Source organism: Lithobates pipiens, unplaced genomic scaffold (genome assembly GCF_037356315.1).
Source record: "Lithobates pipiens isolate NorthernLeopardFrog02 unplaced genomic scaffold, aLitPip1_a1.2 Scaffold_28, whole genome shotgun sequence".
NCBI classification, from domain to species: domain Eukaryota; kingdom Metazoa; phylum Chordata; class Amphibia; order Anura; family Ranidae; genus Lithobates; species Lithobates pipiens.
Genome location: NW_027507789.1, coordinates 183497661 through 183515703, shown reverse-complemented (window position 1 = coordinate 183515703; position 18043 = coordinate 183497661). Strand labels below are relative to the sequence as shown.

The following is an 18043-nucleotide window of genomic DNA, read 5'->3' as shown; positions in this document are numbered from 1 at the left end:
CATGTAATTTGGGTCTGACATTTTGCACTGCTTGACAGGGTAAACTTCACTCAGAAATTGATGTAAAAGGCTACATTCACACTGGCAATTTAGCCCGATGCAAATTGCAGCGGTAGGAATCTTGTGATTGCTGCTACTGTGAGTGGCTAGGTGCAGTTTATGACAGGTCGCTAGCCGGCGCAGCTTTTCGCTGCTCTCCGCACAACCAGCGATTACTTGCAGTGATTGCTACTGGACGACATTTAAAAAAAAAGTTACCTTAAAAAGGTAACTTTTCATTTGACTTCCACATTTTTACTTGTGTTTATTTTTTCGGAATTCGAATAAACTGGGGATTTGTAGATTAGCTGCTAAAAGATCTCAGAAGCTCAGTGCATTTACGGACTCGCTGCTAAAAGAAACACTGTCACTTTGTCCATTCAGGCCAAATGGATAGGGTTCGCATAACCCCAAGAATACAGTAAAGTATAACTACCTTCCAAGCTCCAACACCACCTTCCCAGTTCAGAATCCTTGCCTAAACTTTGTGGTTAACTGGTGTTGAAGTTTAGTTGGGGGAATGACATCACATCACAGTGTTTGGATCTGGGGACTGGCTGCTAAGGCCGAGAACTGTCACCTAAGTGAAATCACATTCCTCCCCACACCTGGAAGCTTTGCTCATTAAGACTGCTTTCACACTGAGGCGCTATTTTTAGCACCGTAGCGCCTGTAAAGAGCCTCTCCGGTCTCTCCAGTGTGAAAGCCCGAGTGCTTCCACACTGGAGCGGTGCGCTTGCAGGACGGCAAAAAAAGCCCTGAAAGCAGCATCTTTGTAGCGCTGTAGGAGCGGTGTATAGACTGCTCCTAAAACGCTCCTGCCCATTGACATCAATGGGGCAGCTCCACCGAACCGCCGGCCAAGTGCTGTGTGGGCAGTTTTAACCCGAATAGCGCCGCTAAAACGAAAGTAAATGGCCACTAAAATAGCGGCGCTTTACCACCGACGCCTCGGTGTAAAAGCACCAGATGGTTATAAAACTTGGCTCGGTGGGTATACTTGTCTTAAGGGGGTGCGGACGATATCTGACAGTAAAAACTGTCACGATAAGTCAGTGAAATACATGTCCGATGGCAGACTGTTTTCTAGAGCCAGCCGACTCACAGCCACAGTCAAAAGAAATAGCACATAGCGCAAAAATTATTCATTGCAAAGCGTAAAGCTGCCCGCGTGTACACACATACATTATATATATATATATATATATATATATATATATATATATATACACACATATATACACACACATACACACTTAGGGGGGGAAAAAAACATCCTTAGAACCAGGTATAAAAGATTAACATATGTTGATTTAAGAAAAAAAGCCCACTAGAGCCATGAGTCATATTTATATTCCATGGATAAGGAAAAGGAATGTAAAAACAGATTTAAAATTGGAATGTTTAAACAAGTATAAAAAAAAAGTGCAATAAAGGATATTTATCTTCAGAGTAGATACCTATATACAGTGCCTTGAAAAAGTATTCCTACTCCTTGAAATTTTCCATATTTTGGCATGTTACAACAGAAAACATAACATTTATTTTATTGGGATTTTACGTCATAGAACACAAAAGTGGCACATAATTGTTAAATGGAAGGAAAATGATAAATGGATTTCAACAATTTTTACAAATAAATATCTGAAAAGTGTGGCGTACATTTGTATTCAACCCCTTTACTCTGATACCCCTAACTAAAATCTAGTGGAACCAATTGCCTTCAGACGTCACCTAGTTAGTAAATAGAGTCCACCTGTGTAATTTAATCTCAGTATGAATACAGCTGTTCTGTGAAGCCCTCAGAGGTTTGCTAAAGAACCTTTGTGAACAAACAGTATCATGAAGGCCAACGAACACACCAGATAGGTCAGGGATAAAGTTGTGGAGAAGTTTAAAGCATGGTTAGCTTATAAAAAAAAATAGATATCAAAGTCCAGACCTAAATCCAATTGAGAATCTGTGGCAAGACTTGAAAATTTCTGTGCACAGATGCTCTCCATTCAGACTGACAGAGCTTGAGCTATTTTGCAAAGAACAGGTAAATAGTGTAGCGCTAAACAAATGTGACTGAGTGAAATGACAATTAAGTCACCTCAAATAAGCAAAAATTAATCTAAAATGAATATGTGTGACATAAGAACATACACCAAAAAATGTGGAGTAATTATAATGAACCACAATGGTTCATTATTGGACCATTGTGGTTCATTATAATTACTCCACATTTTTTGGTGTATGTTCTTATGTCACACATATTCATCAATAACAGATAAAAAATTTCCAAGCAGACCAAAGGCTGGGTTCACAAATATGTGAATTGGATGCGGCTTTTTCCCCCCTCATCCAATTCGCATGAAAGAAAGTGTGACCAGCTCTCAATAGAGTCAGTTCACACAGGTCCAGGGGGGTTGCGGTCCAGATTGAAAAAGGGTCTGGTGCATCTTTGGGTCCGGTTCAGGTGCAAATTCAGGCTAAAATTCGGACCTGAATCGCACCTGAACAGGTGTACAGGAACACACTGGACCCCAGGCACCAACCCGCGGCCACACATGTGTTACCCAGCCTAATCACAGATCCAGAACAAAGCATTCAGCAACTGAAGACAAAACTCCTGACCGGCATATTTTTCTTCAGCATGGTGGTTGAATAATCCTAGAGCCAGAGAATTTGCCATACAACCCAGGATGATACATTTTCAGGAGATTAGAAAAGGCAGTCTGCATATTTATCTCATGACAGCCTGTCTTCAAAGCTCAACTCTTTCCCTTCCTATATCACAGCCATGTCCTCTGTGGTCAGCTGGAATTTTAACATTTGATGAATGTGTCACGGAAAGGGAAGTAAGAAGTCTGGTTTCCATCTAAATGCCTTCTCCCCCCTTTCAGCGAAACATGTTAGTTTGAGCAAGACAACGAGGAGGTCTACTGCAGTTTGTCATGAACAAGTTTTAAGCATGACATGAACTTAGAAGATGCTAAATATACATATACAGTACTCTAAAAAGCACCAGAGCAAGGCACATGTACTCCAAGGGTCACAGCTTAGTCCTGAGACACAGAGTCCACCAGTGGTGGGGTTAAGGCGACTATTTCTAGCTATGGAGCTCAAAAACCGATATTCTAAAGGTGTGTTCAATTAATGCTGTGATAGTCACCTACCAGTCTGGCAGCTAGATGACCCCGATGATGGCTGCTCCCCAAAATCCCTGCAATAAAGGTTTTATAACATTTGCCAGGTGGTGAGCAACATCCCTATACAACTGGCGGTTAGCCAGAATAAACATTAAAAAATAAAGAATGAAAGTTAAGTTGTCCTGAAGGGAGATACTGAGGGCTGCCACTGAAGACCTCTTTCTGAAAAACCTCGCTATCAGGTTGCTATGCTAATCAGCTGGCTTCAATACTCAGGAGACAGTCGCCCAGAAAATAGGTGATCTTAGTAATGGCAGCCTCTATGCATCTCTCTTGTGACAAGTTTTTGTTTCTCTTTAATTAGATTATTATCACAGTGGAACTACACCCCTCAAGTTAAAGGTTTTCCAAATCAGTTACATTCAAGGGATACCATGAACAATAACTGTTACAGTTCCTTCTGCTCTTACTCTAACTGTCGAGCCATAACATGGCCGATGTCATAACTGATCACATGTGCAGCACCTTGGAAACTGCAGACCAAACAGAGGCCAAGATGGCAGCTTCCTTGTCTTGTAAAGGACAGGAGGGTTTAGTTCCACTTCAAGCCTACCCATGACTGATGTTTTGATTTTGAATAGATGTCAGTGGGTACAATGAGTTGCCAACCTCTTATTGTCTTCAGGGACTCCAATAACAAGTTGCTATAATTCTTAGCTCTGCCCCCTGCAACAACAGCATTAAAAGACAATCTTGGGGGTCTGGCTCATCCTATTGCATTCTCCTGAAGTACAATCCCCCTCCCAAACAGGTTTTTATTTTAATGTTTTAGCACCTTTTTAGTCTGTTAAGTAATTGATTTTTGGTCTTAGAATTGATTGTTATGATGGGCATTATTAATTTTGGCTCGTAACAATTTTTTTTTTTTTGAGAGAAGAAAGCCTAAGAGAAAACATTTGTGCAATAAAACATTATATAGGATAGGGGAAAGAAAATATATTTTTTTTGTGGTGAAGGTTTAATGTTTAATTTAAAATACATGCAGTCTTATGAGGAGCTAGGAACACTGGTGTTATGTGACCCACGGACAGCCAGACAAAAGTAAAATATCAGTTTTGTTTGGATTGACTCATAAGTGAACCATTAGTTAACAAACACCTCTTGGCTTAAAATGTAACTCTAGCCAAAACTCTTTTATTATAATATTGGATACAGTTGCCAAGAATTTTAACCCTAGTTAGGTTTTTATTGCGGTGTTTGGTTCCATTTGACAACAGGGTCTCCTGTCAGGGACAGGAAGAAAAGGGAAATGTCTCCCAACAGGGACCCAATAGCATTTAAAATATGTGTATCGCCTCTACTCCCAATCAGCCCAGGTGAATAAATGATAAAGAGCAGCCTCAGCCTACATGTCTTCACCACACCATGCACCTTGATGCATTTCACCCCGCCCAACAAGGTTTAGTCAAAAAGGGTCTGGGCTGGTCGGGAGTAGCAGCGATCCTTTCCTCTTTGCATTTAAAATATATTATAGTGGTTTAATGCAAGTAGCTCTATTGGGCACCAATATATACAGTTATCTGTGCCCCCCATGGGAGATTTCCCCTCACTTCCTATGCAAACTTTTTCACCAGGTTAAGAAGCAAAATGAAAAACTCCACATTGAAGACCTTACAGGGTTTATAAAGGTTCTAATTTATCCAGGTAATTGTATAGCTAGTATTAGCTAGTGTAAACGATAGGCATATTCCGCTGACTGAACCTCAGAACAGACCAGCTGTGGTGAAGTGAATGAAAGTCTCAGCCTGGGCCTCTGGCTGGTCACGTCCCCCATGGCCTGTTTGGAGCCCAGGCTAAGACTGACATTCACTTCACCACAGCTGGTCTGTTCTGATGTGCAGCCCATGGGATATGCCTCTTGTTTACCAGGGCATTTGGAGCCAAGCAAAGCTCCTTCCCTGGCTGGCACTCATCAGAGGGCACAGGATCAGCATCCCTTACAACCTGAGTGTAAGACCCCTTTCACACTGGGGTGTTTTTCAGGCGTTTTTCAAGCGCTTTAGCGTTAAAAAAAGCGTCTGTAAAGCGCTTGAAAGAAGCCTCATCTGCAGTCCCAATGTGAAATGTCAGCGCCCAAAAAACGCTCGTAAAGCGCCGCTTAAACTAGCAGTGCTTTACCAGTGTTTTTCGAGCGTTATTGGGGCGCTTTTAACCCCTGCTAGTGGCCAAATAAAGGGTTAAAAGCGCCCACAAAACGCTGCTGCCAATAGCGTTTTTCGGGCGTTTTACAAGCGCTTCCCATTGATTTAAATGGGAAGGGACGTTTTAGGAGCGTTGTATTCAACGCTCCAAAAGCGCTGCAAAGAAGCTGCTTGCAGGACTTTTTTTTGACGCTCTGCCAGCGCAGCGCCTCAGTGTGAAAGCACTCGGGCTTTTACATTGGGATTGCAGTTGCAGCTTCTTTCAGGCGCTTTTTTAACGCTAAAGCGCATGAAAAACGCCTGAAAAACGCCCCAGTGTGAAAGGGGTCTTACACACCTTTCCTTTATTTGTTCATAGTATTAGTTCGTCACATTCAGCTGGACTTGTTCTGCAAGGTTGAAGAGGTTTTATTAATCATTTAAGTAGGCATTAGAACTGAGGAAGCCACTTGGATGAGCAGTGAAATGTCTTCAACATCGCAAAAGAGGTCCAAATTAAAATTGGCCAGAGTTTCACTTTAATGGTTCTATCATGTAGAGGAGGTTCAGATGGAAAGGGATTAAACACCTACCCAGCAAAATGTAAAAAACAAAAACAAAAAAACATTGGACTGTATAAAAAGTTTAGCATTTAACAAAAACAGGATTGTCAGAGTAATGGTCATGTTAGAACATTAGATATAAAAGAACAGCCTGACATACTGCAGGTCACTGTAATAAAGTCTCATGATACAAGAGAAATAAAGGACTAGCAGAACCCATAGAGTTTTTCTTCTTCTCGTATCCAGACTTTGTAGTCAGTGCTTCTCCAACATTAACAGAACCAAAATATTTACACGACTGGAAGACATCACTCTGCCTTCTGTTCCTCCCGGAGACAAGGAGTCACAACTTTCTGTTGTAGCAGGTTTAAATCCACACAGAGGTCTTTCCGTCCCCAGACCGACTGCTGATGCTGCTTTTATTAGAACCTTTTTTGGATCGTTTCTCTTTGGTGGATGGTGGGTTACTCTGACTTGTGTATGCGTGAATTGCCGTTTCCAGGCGTTCTTTTGCCATGCGTACTTCCCGATGAAGGTGTTCTAGGTCAGCAGGGAGAGTGTCCTCACTTGTTCCATACTGCTGCTCCTGAGCTATGTTGGCCCTGTTTTGCTTGTATGCCATTTTGGCATTGGTCAGTTCTGTATAATGGATCTGATCGGGTTTGACAGCTATGTTGTATCCAGGTGGAGCTGAAGGCGTGTTCCATGAGATAGGATAGTTATAGGTAGAAGAATCATCCACTTGTTTCCCCCTGTTGTTAAGTGCATCCCGTATGGTCCCAAAGCCAAGGTGGAGCATTTCCCACACATTGAGGAGGAGGCACAGGCAGCTGACACCATACATGATTAACAGGAAGATGGTCTTTTCAGTGGGCCGGGATATAAAGCAGTCCACTGTGTGTGGACAAGGCTCTCTGTGGCACTCATATCTTGCGATAACTTCAAAGCCATAAAGCAAATACTGCCCAGCCAAAAATCCCATCTCAAAAACCGTCCTGACAAGCAGCTGCAAAACATAAATCCTCAACAACCCATCAGCTCGAATCCGCCTTCGCCCATCATGCTTAATCTTGCCATGGCTGTGCTTTCCTCTGTCACTACCCAGCTCAGTCTCTGGGTACATCATAGGGTCTTCTTCATTGTCTTCTTCTACCTCCTCTACAGAACGATTCTGCTTCCACCGCATGGACAGGGATCTAAACTTTGCCTTCTTATCATACTCATAGCGCTCCTCCATTTTTGCTATTTTGTGGATTGCGTAACCCAAATATAAAAGAGGCGGAGTGGCCACCAAGATGATCTGGAATACCCAGAAACGTACATGGGAAAGGGGGGCAAAGGCGTCGTAACACACATTCTCACAGCCCGGCTGATCTGTGTTGCACTCAAACTTTGATTGTTCATCATAATAAATCGATTCCCCTCCGACAACAGTCAGAACGATTCGGAAGACTATCAGAACTGTCAGCCAGATCTTTCCAACAAATGTGGAGTGATTGTGGATTTCCTCTAGCAGTCGTGTCAAGAAGCTCCAGCTCATGTTGCCAGTTCCTCCTTGAATGGAGATCAGAGAAATCCAATGAATTGGCAAATATGTAATTGGCAGATATAAAAATAAATAATTGCAGCTCATCTAAGAAGTAAATAAATAAAAAGTCTAAATAAAAATGGTTTCAAAATAATTTAATGATAAATTTGCCCACTTGCTTAGAAAACCAAAGTCTAATGGCAGTATTAATGTAAGCCTCTTTCGTTGATTATGTTAGAGCTCATTCAGCCCTCAAACATCTGTCTGTAGCAAGGAAGGTGACTCGACCAGCAAGTATGGAACGAGTCAGGTATCTCTAATAGATTTTGGTCATCCTGCCCTTTATATATATGGAGAAATATGTAGCCTACCCTTAGTGACCTCTTCCTGAAAATGTAGCCTCTTGTTATGATGTCACTTTGGCTTCAATATTTTAAGTCACTAACCTTGAGTAATTATGCAGAGAAGTTGGTTTGCTTCTCTCTAAATTCACTGGTTGCATGCTTGTTAATTGTCAGTGGAGGTGGGAAAAGCACCTTACTTATCTGAACCTCCACAAGCAGCACTCCCCTATGCACTGACAGTGGAGTTTCCCCTCAGCGTCTTGCACTGGTCTTCATGATGGCTGAGGACCTTTGATGAAGCATAGGGGGGTGAATAAGCTGCAGGGACCAGCCTAGTAGTACAGAGGAGCCTGTGTCAGGAGACGATCAGGTAAGTAAAAATGCTGTACCCAGTCCCCCTACACATAATCCCGCAGTTAACCCTTGCAGCACAGGAGCAACCCCACTGCAAGGGAGGACTCGCAGGGTTTTGTTTTAAAGGTGTGGAGACACAGAATGAGAACACATACTATACCTGCAGTGCCTTGTTTTTTTCAGCTGGTGTTGCAGTAGACATGAGGGACTCATCTGCAGCTTCTTGAAATCCCACTAGAAGAGAAGAGAACATTTTTTCTTAACAGCACCTTAAATAACCCACACACAGGCACATACCCGCTTCTTTATAAATAACTGATCTTGTCAGTGACAGAGGTTTCATTTGCCAACCCCACCACCAATATGCTGAGCAGTGGACATGCACAGGTCCTAGTGTTCAATCCTTTATATGAAAGTTAAAACTTTGTTATGTTATAGGGAACATCTAGAAATATTTGTTGTGGCTAAGCAGTACATGAAGTCTAGGTTCACACACATGCAGTTCATAATGCGAACTGAGGCTTAAATTTTTTTTTTTTGTCAATTCCTCCTGAAATACCCCAATGTACTAGAGCTTCAAAGCTGTAGATTTGCACTGTAAGATCATCTAAGGCACTGCTGCCTCTAACGGTCTCAGAAGATTTGGAATGATATTTGACAATATCATTACTGCATCTTATGGATCACCTTGCTGGAGAGGAATACAGTACTATGTATCTGTGGACCTGCAATGCTCTCTGCTTCTGTTAGATCCATTCTGTGGATCTGTGCTTCCTCCACTTTTCTTGAAATGCTTTCCCCCTCCAGTCATTAGGGGGTCCCTCTGACACGAGGATGTAAAGCCCTGCCTCTACATTGAGAGTAAAATGCAGGGTGCCTACAGGGAATACTGTTGACTATTCTCCTTTGCCCTCTGCTTGCCTTTTCAGGCACAGCTTTCACAGTTCAGGTCTTCTTTAACAGGCAAATCTGAATGTAAACTTTGGGCAAAAATCTTGGTGCTCCATCTTTTTGTGGTGATCGAGGACCTTATACAAGTGGATCAGACTGGCTTCATGTCGAGGAAGAGCACTGACAAAATATTCATCGCCTTTTTCTCAATCTTTCGGCTGCTCATGACAATGCTAGCACAAGAGTGGTGGCCTCTTTGGATAAGGAGAAGGCCTTTGACTCTGTCAAATGGCCTTTTCTCTGGGGCGTGCTGCGAAGCTTTAGATTCTGGCCTAAATTTCTCCAATGGTTAGGCATGCTTTACAAAACTCCTAAGGCGAGCGTTCGTACCAACGATAGGATTTCAGCATTATTTCCCCTGGGTAGAGGTACCCGACAAGGGTGTCCTCTATCGTCAAGCTTATTTTCTTTGGCACTTGAGCCTCTGGCCATACTTGTATGGGACTGCCGGCTCATTGGAGGTTGGTGGATCACCCCCCTAAAGAAGATTGCTATATTCCAATGACACCTTGCTTTACTTAAGCGATGCAAGCCCCTCCCTGCGAGCTTCCCTGGCAATCTTTGACAAATTTGTGCATTTTCCCAGCATACGGATAAACTGGAACATGATGGTCCTCTTTCGGTTGGACCCTGAGGCCAAGGTCTCGGCAGCTCCTACCCCTTACTTTGGATTGAAGAATTTAAATATATTTGGGCATACGAGTGTCGAGAGATTTCAGTAAGTTCTATAATCTCAACCTCCGCCCCGTGCTGTTGCAGCTGAGGGAGAGGTTAACCTCTTGGATTAACTTGCCCCTGAATATCCTGGGTCGCATCAACATACCTAAAAGGACTTTCCTCCTTAAATTTATTTATGTATTCTGCAACTGTCCTATGTGGCTGAAAAGCTCCTTCCTCAGAGAACTTGTAAGTTGTGCTCATTCTTATGGGTAGGTGCTGCTCCGTGTCTGGCAAGGTCTACCCTTCAGCTGCTGGTTCAATGTGGTGAGTTGGCTCCGTTGGCTTAGTTTATTACTGGGCTGCTATACTCATCACTGTCCACTGGTGGTTTGTGGATTCCAGAGCAAACGCGGCGGTCTGCCTAGAAGCAGCTTTGTTGTGAAGCTCAGCAACTTGGTACACCAGGAGTTCAACAGCATATCCATCCCTCCTGCTCTCAACTAGTTTGGATAGCTGCTAGGACACGTTTCAAGAAACCCGATCGGTAGTCCCCCTATCAGCCTTTATGGGGTAATCCTTCTCTTCTCCGCATCAGGATGATCCCTGACCCACAGGTCTGGCCCAGATTTGATGTTCAGAGATTGCGGGATATTATACATGCAGGGACACTTCTGCCCTTTAGGGAATTAGCTGCTAGATATGATTTTCCCTGATGGATGTACTTCTGATATTAGCAGTTACAACGCTGCTTGCTCACAATTCCCTGACTCGCCCACATTCAAGACTGACCCGATTGAGGAGCTTTTGGCACAGGAGTCACCGACTAAACCCTTATCTATGCTGTATATAGCTCTTCTGAGTATAGAGTATCCTAAGATGGATAGGCTGTGGGAACAATGGCATGCAGATCTACCTGCGCTAGATAGGGAAGACTGGGAAGATTGTTTGAGGACAGTTCCAAGTTTGTTATAGCTTTCAGGGATAAAATTGATCCCAACAAAGTTCTTGCATAGAGCGTACTTTACACCACAGAGGTCACACAGAATCTATCCACAGTGGTCCTCTGACTGCACTTGGGGTCTTACGGCTGAGGGTACATATTTTCACATGTTTTGGACCTGCCCTTAGATGGCAATTTTTGATCTTATCAACACCCGTTTACAGCGGTCTCTCCCCTATACTCCAGAGTTGGCGTTGCTGGGCATACTTCATGATGAGCAAAGACCTGAGAATACTAAGCTACCAATATCCTACTTATTGTATTATGCTAAAAATATTTTTTTAAGTGGGCTTCCCCCTCCCCCATCACATTATCCTCTTGGGAACCTACCATAAATGGGGTGTTGCACATGTACAAAATGGCATACAGTATCTCACAAAAGTCAGTACACCCCTCATGTTTGTAAATATTTTATTATATTTTTTCCCTTTGCTACAATGTAAAGTAGTGACTGTAGAGCTTGTATAACAGTGTGCATTTGCTGTCCCCCTCAAATTAACTCAACACATAGCCATTAATGTCTAAACTCCCTGCAACAAAAGGGAGTACACCCATAAATGAAAATGTCCAAATTGGTGCCAGTTATTAATTTTCCCTCCCCGATGTAATATGACTAGTTAAGAGTCACAACGTCTCAGGTGTAAAAGGGGAGCAGGTGTGTTAAATTTTGTGTTATCGCTCTCACTCTTTCATACTGCTCACTGCAAGTCCAACATGGCACCTCATGGCAAAGAACTCTGAGGATCTGAAGATTGCCAAGACCCTGAAACTGAGCGCAACCACAGTGGCCAAGACTATACAGTGGTTTAACAGGACAGGTTACACTCAGAACAGGCCTTGCCATGGTCAACCAAAGAAGTTGGTTATTATCATCAGCATTATTATCCAGAGTTTGTCTTTGGGAAATAGATGTATGAGTGCTGCCAGCATTGCTGCAGAGGTTGAAGGGGTGGGGGGGGGGGGGGGGGTCAGCCTGTCAGTGCACAGACCATATGCGCATCACATTGTTCCGTGTGGCTGTCATCCCAGAAGAAAGCCTCTTCTAAAGATGAAGCACAAGAAAGCCCGCAAACAGTTCGCTGAATACAAGCAGACTAAGGACATGGATTACTGGAACCATGTCCTGTGGTCTGAGGAGATAAGATCAAAGATAAACTTATTTGGTTCAGATGGTGTCAAGCGTGTGTGGCGGCAATCAGGTGAGTACACAAGTGTGTCTTGTCTACAGTCAAGCATGGTGGTGGGAGTGTCATGTTCTGGGGCTGCATGAGTGCTGCCGGCACTGGGGAGCTACAGTTCATTGAGGGAACCATGAATGCCAACATGTACTGTGACATACTGAAGCAGAGCATGATCCCCTCCCTTCAGAGACTGGGCCGCAGGGCAGTATTCCAACATGATAACGACCCCAAACTCACCTCCAAGACGAGCAACCGCCTTGATAAAAAAGCTGAAGGTAAAGGTGCTGGACTGGCCAAGCATGTCTCCAGACCTAAACCCTATTGAGCATCTGTGGGGATCCCCAAAACAGAAGGTGGAGGAGCTCCGTGATATCGTCATGGAGGAGTGGAAGAGGACTCCAGTGGCAACCTGTGAAACTCTGGTGAACTCCATGCCCAAGAGGGTTAAGGCAGTGCTGGAAAATAATGGTGGCCACACAAAATATTGACACTTTGGCCCAATTTGGACATTTTCACTTAGGGGTGTACTCACTTTTGTTGCCAGCGGTTTAGACATTAATGGCTGTGTGTTATTTTGAGGGGACAGCAAATTTACACTGTTATACAAGTTGTACACTCATTACTTTACGTTGTAGCAAAGTGTCATTTCTTCAGCGTTTTCACATGAAAAGATAGAATAATATTTACAAAAATGTTAAGGGTGTACTCACTTTTGTGAGATACTGTATATAGGGTTGCACCGATACTAGTATCGGTGCCCATAGCAAGCACTTTCACAGACTGTTTACAGATGCTGTTCATCCGATCTGACAGAGCTGGAGCTATTTTGCAAAGAAGAATGGGCAAAAATGTCACTCTAGATTTGCAAAGCTGGAAGAGACATTCCCAAAAAAACTTGCAGCTGTAATTGCAGTGAAAGGTGATTCTACAAAGTATTGGCTGACTACAAATGCATGCCACACTTTTCACATATTTGTAAAAAATAAAAATAAAAAAAATTGAAAACCCATTTATCATTTTCCTTCCACTTCACAGCTGTGTCAAATGTGCCACTTTGTGTTGGTCTATCACATAAAATCCCAGTAAAATAAATTTAAGTTTTTGGTTGTAACATGACAAGATGTGGAAAATTTTAATCGAACAGCAAACTTTCACAGTAAATAAAGAAAAAAAGTGCTGAGAAAAATAGTTGCTCCATGCCTTACAGATTGTAACACTAAAGACACAAGAACAACAGACCCTTATCTGAGCACGCACCCCTGAAGGTCAGGAAAGGGAGGACGAGTGAGCATCCCCCCTCCTGGATACCAGGCCACATGCCCTCAAAATGGGGGGTGGGTGCACCCCTCCACCCCCAAAGCACCTTGTCCCCATGTTGTTTAGGACACGGGGCTCTTCCAGACAACCTTTGCCTGGTGGCTTTTGGGGTGTGCGGGCCAGGGCTTATCGCAATCTGGAAGCCCTCTTTATTTATTATACACAATTTATATAGCGCCAACAGTTTATGCAGCACTTTACAATGTATAGGGGGGACAGCTCAATTACAGTACAGTTCAATACAAAAGGTACAGGAGGGCCCTGCTCATAGAGCTTACATTCGAAAGGGAGTGGGTGGTATAAAAAGGTAATAGCTGCAGATAATGATTTGATGGGGGTGGCTCGGGGACAGTTAGGTGGGTGTGGAATAGGCTTCCCTGAATAAATTAATTTTCAGGTATCTCCTAAAGGTGGACAGGGTAGGGGCTGATCGGATATACCGGGGCAGGGAGTTCCAGAGGATGGGAGAGGCTCTGGAGAAGTTTTGAAGGCGAGCATGAGAGAAGGTAACAAGGGAGCTAGAGAGCAGGAGGTCCTGGGAGGAGCGGAGGGGACGATTTGGGCGATATGTACAGATAAGGTTGGTGATGTAAATGGGGGCGATGTTGTGGATGGTCTTGTATGTTATGGTTAGCATTTTGAATTTTACACGGTGGGGTAGGGGAAGCCGGTGAAGGAATTGGCAGAGAGGAGCAGCAGTCACGGATCGGTTAGTGAGGTGTATTAGTCTAGCAGCAGAATTCATAATAGACTGAAGGGGGTGGGGGGATAGCCTGCTTAAGGGTAGGCCATTAAAAGGAGAGAATTGCAGTAGTCAAGGTGGGAAATAATCAAGGAGTGAATAACTTGCTTTGTGGTGTCATTAGTCAGGAAGGGTCGAATTATGGAGATATTGCAGAGGTGAAGGTGGCAGGATTTAGCCAGTGATTGGATATGGGGGCTGAAGGAGAGGTCAGAGTCAAGGATTACACCCAGCACCCTGGCATGTGTGGAGGAACCAATGGTTGTGTTGTTGATGTTGTTGTGCCTTTTGGCCTTTTACTGAGGAGTGGCTTCCCTCTGGCCACTCTACCACACAAGACTGATTGGTGGAGTGCTGCAGAGATGGTTGTTCTTCTCGAAGGTGCTCCTCTCTCCACAGAGAAATGCTGGAGCTCCATCAGAGTGACCAATGGGTTCTTGGTCACCTCCTTGACTAAGGTTCTTCTCCCCGATCTCTCAGTTTGGCCGGGCGATACAATCCTGTCTGAGGACAACAGATAATTCCTTGGATTTCATGGCTTGGTTTGTGCTCTGTCATGCACTTTTAAGACCCCTTTCACACTGGGGCACTTTACAGGAGCTACAGCACTAAAAATAGCGCCTGTAAAGAGCTGCTCACACTGGAGCGGTGTGCTTGCAGAACATTAAAAAAACTCCTGCAAGCAGCATCTTTGGAGCAGTGTATACACCGCTCCTGCCCATTTAAATCAATGGGGCAGCGCGGCTATACCACCAGCATAGCTCTGCTGTAGCAGCTCTTTGCGGTGATTTTAACCCTTTCTGGGCCACTAGCAGGGGATAACAGCGACCCGCTAGCGGGCAAATAGCGCCGTAAAATGCCGCTAAAAATAACGCCGTTTTACCTCCAATGCCCCCACTGCCCCAGTGGGAAAGGGGCCTAACTGTGGGACCTTATTTAGACAGGTGTGTGCCTTTCCAAATCATGTCAAATCAACTGAATTTACCACAGGTGGACTCCAATCAAGTTGTAGAAACATCTCAAGGATGATCAGTGGAAAGAGGATGCACTTGAACTCAATTTTGAGTGTCATGGCAAAGGTTGTGATTACTTCTGTACATGTGATTTTTTTCGTTTTTATTTTTCAATAAATTTGCAAAGATTTCAAACAAAACTTTTTTCACTTTGTCATTATGGGATATTGTTTGTAGAATTTTGAGGAAAATAATGAATTTAATCCATTTTGGAATAAGGCTGTAACATAACAAAATGTAGAAAAAGTGAAGCACTGTGAATACTTTCCGGATGCACTGTATATGCCAGGCTAGTCAACAGACACGAAGCCGCCTAAAAACTTTGTTAAGCGCCATTCACTTATTTTTTGCCCAGCCATTTTAATAACCTGCAGCTTAACAATAACATTCCAACCATATTTCCTTAAAGGCATAAAGGATCAGTCAAAATTAAATCCAAGGCAAGGCTCCCACTATTACTTATGAAGGATAAGTGAATAGGGAATACCATTCTATTTTTTTACAAAGCAAAGTCTAAACATCTGCTTTAAATTGACGTATTTACAGGCTAAACAACCCATTGGGCCTCTCATCTCAAACTGCTGTGTGACAATGGCCTGTCATGCAAACTAAGCAAGACAACCTTCAGTGACAGTTAAATATAAGAACACCTAAAATAATTACTGTTGTGTCACTTAAGGCCCCTTTCACACTGAGGCAGTGCGGGCGACGGCAGTAAAGCGCCGCTATTTTTAGCGGCGCTTTACTGTTGTTTTAGCAGCGGTCTGCGTCCACTAGCGGGGCGGTTTTAACCCCTGCTAGCAGCCGAAAAAGGGTTAAAACTGCCCGCAAAGCACCGCTGCAGCAGCGCTTTCCCGGCAGTATAGCCACGCTGCACCATTGATTTCAATGGGTAGGAGCGGTGAATACACCGCTCCTTTCACCGCTCCAAAGATGCTGCTAGCAGGACTTTTTTCACCGTCCTGCTAGCGCACCGCTCCAGTGTGAAAGCCCTCCGGCTTTCACACTGGAGTGAAAGGGGCAGGTTTTTTTAGGCGCTACACATACACCTGCAAGGCAAAAGGCATAATGAGCTAGTATGCTAGTATGAAATACTTACCTTAGAATGAGACGCTGGTAACTCACCTGGTCCACGCCGAGGGAGCTGACATGTTGCCTCTGCATGTCTTCCGTGTATTGCGCTGTGAGTGGCTGGAGCCGCGATTGTCTTCACTCCCACGCGCATGACTTCTTTCCAGCAAAGTCCAGAGTCTGCCAGTGTTGTATTGAATACTGTCCCCTGTTGGACAGTGTCCGCCCTATACTGCGCTTGCACAGTACGGAGGACAATGAGACGCTGAAGGTCTCCGAAGATGAACGGTGCCTGTGCACGGAGTCCAGGTTCAAGCCCCACCATCCAAGTGGACATAGAGTTAGAATAAAAAATTGCCGAGCAAATCGAGGGGCCCTGTTACTGAGTGCTACCGTATGTCCACTTGCATGGTGGGGCTTAAACCTGGACTCAGGGCAGTAGGTACTAGCAAGTGCGCAGGCGCCGTTCATCTTCGGAGACTTTCGGAGTCTTCTTGTCCTCCGTACTGTCCCCACCCCCCCCCCCCCCCCCGGAACACCGGGCTTTCAGCCGAGAATCCCCTCTGTGCATGAGCCGCTGAAGTCAGTGGCTCATTGCGAGGAGAAGATCTCCTAAACCGTACAGGTTTAGGAGATATTATTTTTACCTACAGGTAAGCCAATAACAAGGCTTACCTGTAAAAGTTAACATTTTGACTATACAACCGCTTTAATTGAAAGCTGGTAAACTGGCAAAAAAAAAAATAGTAGTGTGCAAGGCCAGCATTTGAGTGGTCACTAGGACCAAACAAAGAGGAAATTTTTTCAACAGGGACACAGACAGCACTAAATCCAAGTCATTGGTTTCAATCTTTCCCCACTCTACTCAAAATGTAGCAGTTTTCATTAGTTTTTTTATTTCCTTTAACTCAATAGCTGGTTAAATCATCAGATGAATGTAAAAAAAAAAAAAAAAAAGGAATTGATGGCAAAAAAATGTAATAAATACGTCACAATCGAGAAAAAAAAATGGCAAGGGCCCCCCCCCCCCCCCAAATCCATACCCGACCCTTAGGTTCCCTTCTGATAGCTGAATGTTCAAACAAGCATTGTTGGCAATTAACATATATGTATGTATAATAAATTATAAGTAAAAACAAAAACAGCGTGGGCATTTTGCTGGTCGCCGCAGCTATACAGAGATTGTTATGAAGAAAAACAATGCAATACTTGCATTTTTGGTGCGGGTCCATTAAAGTCTTACATGCAAAATGCAATCTGCTGTGGGAACAAAAAAAAAAAAAAGAAGTCCCTGACCCTTTCCAAAAACGCACGAGCTGAAGAACGCATAGATGTGAATGTGTACCACAGGAAACTATGTTAACTGAACTGTAGTGCATTTCTGCAAGCCGCACTAACAAAAAATGCATAGGTAAAGATCTGAAAAAGCTCCGGAGCCAAATTTTAGGATTTGTCCATCTTTACTTAAATACAGAAACTCACAAGCTGCATTTAATATAGCTATTAAACTGGTTGTAAACCCTTACAAACTACTTTGACCTACAGGTAAGCCTAGATTAAGGCTTACCTGTAGGTCTAAGAAATATCTCCTAAACCTACACGGTTTAGGAGATATTTGCCAAAACACAGGCACCGCTGTCTTCAGCGCATGCGCCATAGACAGCGGAGTGCAGGCGGACTGAGTGCGCCGCTGTCAACGGCGATATGCCGCGAGTGGCGGCTCCCGTGCGCATGCGCGGGAGTGACGTCATCACGGCTTCGCCGAATGACAGCGCCTAAGCAGCGAGACCCACCGAGAAGATGGAGGCTCCGTACACAAGGGGACAGCGGTGACTTCGCTGGCTCCTGTGTCAGGTAAGTGACACATAATGGACTACTATGCAATGCATAGTAGTCCATTATGCTTTACCTTTGCAGGGAATCAAAGAGGAAGTAAACCCATCAGGGTGTACTTCCTCTTTAAGAA

General features: G+C 43.9%; 1 protein-coding gene across 2 annotated transcripts in view; it reads right to left on the bottom strand.

Moving 5' to 3' along the window:
- The window catches only part of GJC1 (gap junction protein gamma 1), a 144491-nt gene that overhangs the window by 61330 nt on the left and 65118 nt on the right, over nt 1-18043 (bottom strand). Inside the window, exons 2-3 of one of the 2 annotated variants that reach the window (XM_077460089.1) lie at nt 8303-8376; nt 2306-7470 (exon numbers count right to left, since the gene is read on the bottom strand). In XM_077460089.1, the coding sequence (XP_077316215.1) occupies nt 6284-7456 (1173 nt within the window). In that variant the 5' untranslated portion in view covers nt 7457-7470; nt 8303-8376 and the 3' untranslated portion in view covers nt 2306-6283. Of the gene's footprint in view, nt 1-2305; nt 7471-8302; nt 8377-18043 lie in introns of those variants that run through there. The other variant, XR_013263586.1, reaches the window with a different exon arrangement.